Source organism: Alligator sinensis, unplaced genomic scaffold, assembly GCF_000455745.1.
Source record: "Alligator sinensis unplaced genomic scaffold, ASM45574v1 scaffold389_1, whole genome shotgun sequence".
In the NCBI taxonomy this organism is placed as follows: domain Eukaryota; kingdom Metazoa; phylum Chordata; order Crocodylia; family Alligatoridae; genus Alligator; species Alligator sinensis.
The window spans coordinates 1,185,828-1,192,716 of NW_005841951.1; the positions used below are offsets into that span (position 1 = coordinate 1,185,828).

The 6,889-nt window shown below is 42.3% G+C and overlaps 1 protein-coding gene across 1 annotated transcript in view; it reads right to left on the reverse strand.

The window, feature by feature from the left end:
• The window catches only part of MARCH7 (membrane associated ring-CH-type finger 7), a 37,673-nt gene that overhangs the window by 15,293 nt on the left and 15,491 nt on the right, over nucleotides 1-6,889 (reverse strand). Inside the window, 2 exon segments of the mRNA XM_025199926.1 lie at nucleotides 2,064-2,235; nucleotides 4,139-4,297. Coding sequence (XP_025055711.1) covers nucleotides 2,064-2,235; nucleotides 4,139-4,297 — 331 coding nt within the window.

The window sequence follows — 6,889 nt, forward strand, 5'->3', positions numbered from 1 at the left end:
TCCTCCCCTTCTTGAAAATGGGGACCACGTTGGCCCTTTTCCAGTCCTCCGGGACTTGGCCCGTGCACCACGAGCTTTCAAATATTCCCACCAGTGGTTCTGCAATGATGTCAGCCAGTGCCTTCAGCACCCTCAGATGGAGCTCATCCAGGCCTGCCGACTTAAAGGCATCCAGTTCTTCCAAATGACTCTGCACCATCTCAGGGTCTATGCATGGTAGTCTGGCACCTTGCTGCTGCCTCTCTACAACCCCAGTGAGACTTGTCGTGCCCCTCACTTAGGAACACTGAGGCAAAGAACTCGTTGAGGAGTTCAGCCTTGTCCCCTCTGTCCGTCACCAATTGTTTCTGCCAGGGATCCTGGTTTTCTGTTTCCCACAGGAAAACAGAGAAAACCACGGATTTCCCTTTTTTTTTTTTTAAATCAGAGAAAACACGGATTTTGCCTTTTAGAAGAGAAACCCATGGATTTCCCTCTTTTGAAAAGATTTCTGCAGGCTGGCTGAGTTCCAGCCAACAAGAGCTGTTTGCAAACGGGGTGCAAACCCTCAACCCTGTGGGGAGGGAAAGGGAGGGAGGGAAAGGCGGGGCCCAACACTCACACTTATGAGGCTGCTTCAGGCTCACTTCTTGCTGGAGGTAAGTGGGGCTTGGGGGTTGTGAAGCAGGGCTGGAGGGGCAGCTGGCTAGGGGCTGAGGGAGTGGGGAGGTTTGCAGCCAGCAAGACACTGGCCAGGAGGTTTGCAGCCTCTCCACTCAGCTGGAAACCCCTGCTGCTCCCAGCTGGCTGCAAGCCTCCCCACCCCCTCTGCCCCCAGCCAGCTTGGGCACTCCCGGGCCAGGCACTCCGGCTGGGAGTGGGAGTTTGCAGCTGGCAGGAAGCAGCAGGGGTCTGCAGCCAGCCGAGAACTCTGGCCAGGAACAGGCAGGCTGCAAACCCCTCCTGGCCGGAGTGCCCAGTCAGCTGCAAACCCTGGGTCGCAAACACTGAGCTCCCTGCCCTGCTGCCCTCCCCCAGGCTCTCCAGAGTGCAGCGTGTGCGATTGGTGTGGCAGGGCACAGCGGGGCCATGCACGAAAGCTGCCTGCTGCTGCAAGCTCTGTGCTGCCCTAGCCACAGTTGCTCTGCATGCATGGGGGCAGTGCATATCTGCCCTGCCCCCACCGCCCCACAGATCTGGAGGGCGTGGGTCCCCCCTCCCCTCCAGGAGTGCATACTGCCATTGGGAGCTGGCCCTGCCCGAGCCAGCGGGGAGGGGGTGTGTGTGTGTCCTTACTTCCTGGTAAAGCATGGATTGGGCTAACATCATTTTGTGTATTACTTAGTTATGGTGTATATCCATAACTTTCTAATTTTAAAAAGGCTTATTAAACCTCAGTTTCCTAGGTTTTATACTTACCCTAGAAAGCATGTGCACTACGTATGCATTTACTGTTTAAATCCAGTATAGGTTAGTTTGCTCTTGAAAGAGAAAACAAGGGGGCTAAAATGTCAGCTCAGTGACACCTGGAAAGCTCTACTTTGGCCAGTAAAGAGAAGCTATCTTTAGTCCATACTAACAAATTACTTTCCTCCTACACACCCACCCTTGCCCACAGTACTTCAGCTTGCTGAGATGCTTAGTTATGTGGGCAGCAGAGCTAGAGTATAAGGTATGAATTTTCTCACAAAAAAAATCCATTTAAATTTAGCGCCAGGCTGCAATTTACTAAACAGCTGTGATTTTATTTCTTAGAAGTCACACTTTATCTGTTAGGGTTGCTTAGGTCACCTTTAATGCAAGCATAAAACTGTAGGGACAATTTCTATTAAAAACTTACTGGGATGCACTATCTTCAAAATATTCAGTTAATGTTCTTCTGGATGCTTTGGATAAGGCAAAGCCATTTTGTTTTAACTACATAAAATGAATTTGTGTATTCAAGATAGTCTACTATTAACATTATATACTTTAATATCTTGGAACATTGTAAATAATCTTTTCAACTTTGTATTAATTTTTATTCTGAACTGCAAGCTTTTTAAAGACATTGTAGAAGTGTTGTTTAATAATGCACTTCTTACCTGAAATTCCATTCAAACCATTACTTCTCCCAGAAGAGGTAGATGTATAGGAAAGCTTAGGTCTCTTTGAATCACTATCCTGCTGCTGGTTATGTATTCTTGAATATGCTCCCTGAGTTCTCTCAGATTCACCATACCAAGTAGACGTAAAAGGAGAGGAGGAAGAGGCAGACTGATTTTTTTTTTTTTTTAAACAAAAAAAAGAAAAAAGTTAGTAAGGGAAATAATTTTATGAGAGAGTACCTGCAATCCAAAGATTTAACATACAACATACCTACCAGGACATATGTGGAACCAGACTGATAAAGTCAGTAAATAATGTACTTCAAGGGAAGCATGTGGATCTTTAAGCAGTAAAAAGACTTAGTGTATGTTAGGACTTATGCCAGTACTGCTAATTAGTAGCCCAACTCAGGGAACTTTTCTTTTTTCCACTATTTTATAACAAAGACAGAGAACAATGCTGGGAAACCATGTCTAAACCTCATGATGTTACTGGAACATCTGATCTGATTTTTCACGTCCCCTCATTTTTAAAGGAAAATTTCAATAATGTTAGGACTGCTTGCATTGTTCATAAACTGTGTTAACTAATCAATTCTATACTTAATAAATAGATAATAATATTCATATTGTATTTTTCCTCAAAACACTTATCTGTTTAACAACCTAAAGTTAGTTTTAACTGGATGTTAACTGTCACTTTCAATATAACAAATGTGGACAGTATTTAAACTTTGTAAGATCAACAGGGGACCAACATTTATTTCATGCTTTGGGCCAAAGTTGGATTTTTATGTGGATCTAGACACTTCTTGTGACACAGCTAAAAACTAGCTTACTGCAGTAAGTACAAGAACCACCTAATTTTCCTGTTGAATAAATCACATTGATTCTCATACTTTGCAACTAAAAACTATTCCAAAAATCAACAGTTTCAGGAAGTCTGGTACAATGTTCCTTTGTACTGGAGTTTAATCTCTTTATTAAAAAAGCAGAAAGAAGGGCAGGGTGGCATCTTAGGGCATTTGTACATATGCTTGCACTACAGCACCAGGCATTTTTAAGTGTCTGGTGCTGTGGCGCATGCAGTTGTACAAGCAGCGAAATGTACATCAGGGCTAAGGTGCATTTTTTGCACCTGACAGACACCCGTCCTGCAGTGCCTGTCGGCTCGCGTGCGGAGAAGACTCAATTAAATTGAGTCTTCTCTGACCCACCAGATCTCCAGTGCACTGCGAGGATGAAAAAGCAGGTGTATAAATGCCCTTAGAGACCGATTAGATAGAGAGGCATGAGCTTTTATAAGCAAGGACATATTTGTCATATGCTAGAAAAGAAAGCAAATCTTAACAAGAAAACGTACCAGTTTGAAAAGCCTGCAGCACCTACTACCTAGAGGTGTAGGCCTTTTATAAGCAGAGGCTCAGCTTGCATTCCGACTACATGTGCAGTCATTCACCATGTTTTCCCTTGAAGGTTGGCAGCCCCACACTATTTGTTTTCTCACCCATACTGACTGCCTTGAAAGTGCCTCCACCTTTTAAATTGCTGTAAGAAAACAAACACCTGTTTAAAGTGTAAGTTCTCTTGTCAAAGTTTCCAAACATCTCCCAATTTTAATAGACCACAGACCTTTCAACAAGTTTCTTGCTACTGGTCCCTGCCCCCCACCCTAGGTTTTTACAGCTTTTATATTTTAAAACTGTCTTTCTTTAAATCTTTTGTGCACAATAAATTGCAACTAGCAATCTGTATATTTTGCAGGATGACTAGACAGGATTAAAGGACATTTTAGGCACAGGTTTAAGGTCCCAGCTCCTGGAACCCAGGGAGATGGAAGAGCTCAGCTTCCACTCCTATCATATCATACAAAGCAAACAAATTTTAAAGTATGATTGTAATTAGTAATGGTCTTAACTACATCATTCCCCTATCTTTCCCTTCCTCTTGAGATTAACAGTTTTAACTTAACACGGGATAACTCTCAGATCTGAAAAATCTGCTAGTAGATGAGCAGAACCCCAGGGCCTCTTCAACAGAAGCATTTGGATATTTTATTTAAGAGTTCTCACCAATCTGTTTCTGCTTCCCAAAAATCTTCCAGACCATGGACGATCAAGTGTCCCTGAGTAGCGAGTTGGAGAGGAAGTAGTAAGTTTCCAAGGAGTTTCATGGGCTTCTCTCTCTCCAATCCCCCAATTTCTACTGGAACCATGCAACAGATGGGAGTCCTAAAGAACAATATATGTATCATATGCATCTTCTAAGTCAGTGGATGCCACAAATTAGCCCCACACGCCCCGCCCCCCCCAAGTGCCACTCTGATCCCTTTCACCTGCCTGATCTGATGCTCTGATTCCCCGCCCTATCTACTATCATGTTGCCTGTCCCCTCCCCAGCCTGCTGTGTGCCAGACACAGAGGCTACCCGTGCCACTTACAGCACCCGTGCCACAAGTTGGCCACCCCTGTTCTAACTCAAGGTGGCCTTCTTAGGCATGCTTTTTGTAGACTGGGTGCAAATTAAAATGGTGGTACCATGAGTCAGCAATGTAAAAATTAAAGCGGGCATCTATTCTTTGTGCAAAGCTTTTTACCAGGTACTCAGTAGGATATGGGGTAGAGACCTAAGAAGAATTTACTCTCTTTTTTTCCCTGTCTCTTCATAAAGACAAATTAGATTTCACAATTTACCTAATTAGGTTTGTTTCTCTCCTCTTGCTGAAGGATCTGAATGAAGTCTAATGCAACTATCACACAATTATCACCTAATGCAGCAATTTCAGTTTGAGGAAGTCCAAGTCTACACCTCCCATCCCCCTTCATTTGCAAGTAGGAAAGAGGAACTTGAGGCTGAGGCCCGAATTTTGATACATTGCTAGTCAGATCTTCTAACAGTAAGACAGAGCAAAGAGATCGCATTTCAAGCATTAAAAAAATAAAATCTTTTGGCATCAAAGTAGTAACTGATGGCAAAAGCATGCTTTTTATACATGCTATGAAGAGTATTAAGGCCAACATGCAATTGCTCATCAAGGACTACTAATGGCAGTGTGGACCTTGGATTAAAAGAAATCCTGTCCTAACATCAGGAAGAACAAGTTTCAGCCAGAGTGCAGTTTGTCAACTTCTAAGTAAAGATGGCTCATTAAGAAAGTAAGGCAATGCCTAACTAAAAGATTCATCTTTTGCTAAATTTGTATGAACCTGTTTCTTAAGGGTTTGTATTTCTTTACAGAATACGGAAGCATTTTTTAAAATCTTTTTCCTTGCATTTCTTCATTCCGTCCTAAAAATGCATCATTAAGCTATGAGCATAAAAGACCTGCAAAGTAGAACGTACTAATTTTGCTTTGTATTACACAGCAAACTCTTACACACTTTTTTGTTTACTCTCCAATTCTTCTCCACTGACAAGCTAAGGGTAACCATTTCAGAGGTCCGTTATACAAATTTAGAAGGCTCTCTCTGATACTACACTAAGGAAATTATAGTACCCAAGTCAAAGTGACTTACTTATTTTTATTACCGACTCCCATTTAAAACGTAATGTGTAGGTTTAAGTCTCTACTCTGTCCTGCTGCTCAAAGTTTTAGGATGGTGGTACCATGAGTCAGGAAATGTAAAATTTAAAGCAGAAATTCTATTTTGCACAAAGATTTTTACCAGGTAGTCAATAGGGTGGAAACCTAAGGAGAACTTACTTTTTTTTTTTCTGTCTCTTCATAAAGACAAAGTCAAGCTATTCAATTATAAATATTTTGGCTTCAGAGATTAGTTGGGTTTTTTTTAAGTGGGCACATGCATTTTCTGTCCTATTTCAAAATTATTTATTTTGAAAAAAATAGTGTGTAACTGCGGAAGCTTCTAATGATATTTTATGAGTTAGCCCTCAAAAGAAATCTTGAAATTGCAGGCAACGGTGGAATTTGCTCCTTAAGATTTTGTAGATAGCTGTGGTTTTATCAGGATCAAGAGGCTGACTGTGTTATGCTGGCTTGGTTCTATTTCCAAGTACAAGTGTATGCGGTTTGTGATAAGTTTCACGGGCACAAAGCATTATCCATGTATAACAGATGTTGCCTGGAAAATGTAGGGTCTACACTGTGTAGTGGCAAAATCTAATAGTAGTACTCAAACTTAACCAGGGGAAGGGCAATGATGTTAATATTCAAATGTGATCATTTTCTTTGAGTAAACTGTAAATGTTTTATATTAGCCATAACTACTTCACAGCAATTTATGAATACCAATAAAAAGGAGCATGTAGTAAGTGACAGTTTTGTCATGAATTGCTAGCAGTTAACAGTAGAAAAGGGCATTCTAGCTTCCAGTCCCAAGCCACAGACCAGCAGTTTCCAACCCGTGGCTCAAAGGCAACATGTTTTTAACAGCCACAGAAAATTAGAAAGTTAAAACTGAGGCTTACAAGTGTCACAACCCAAAGTTGTGGGTTTTTTTGTTTGTGCGCGCTTCGGCATCGCTAAATTGTGTTCCCGCTAAATTGCAGCTCTTTTGCACGATGGAGCGTTCTGTTGCAATTAAGAACCCGCGTGCAGGAGTTTTTCCCGACAGTTCTGTAGCCTTCTTTGCATCGTGCATTTCTTTTGCATTATAGTGATGCACGGTACAAGGAAGTTCCCGCCATTTGTATTAAGATTTCCGCCACATTATTGGCCGATCTTAATATAGGCACACATGGCGGCTAGCTATTGGCTTGCTAGCCGTACAAAAGGCTTGGGTAGTTTCCGCCCAAGTCGGAGAGAGAGAAAGCACGTGGAGTTCGGGAAAGGAGCGTGAGGATCTCTAAGCGCTGCTGATCCT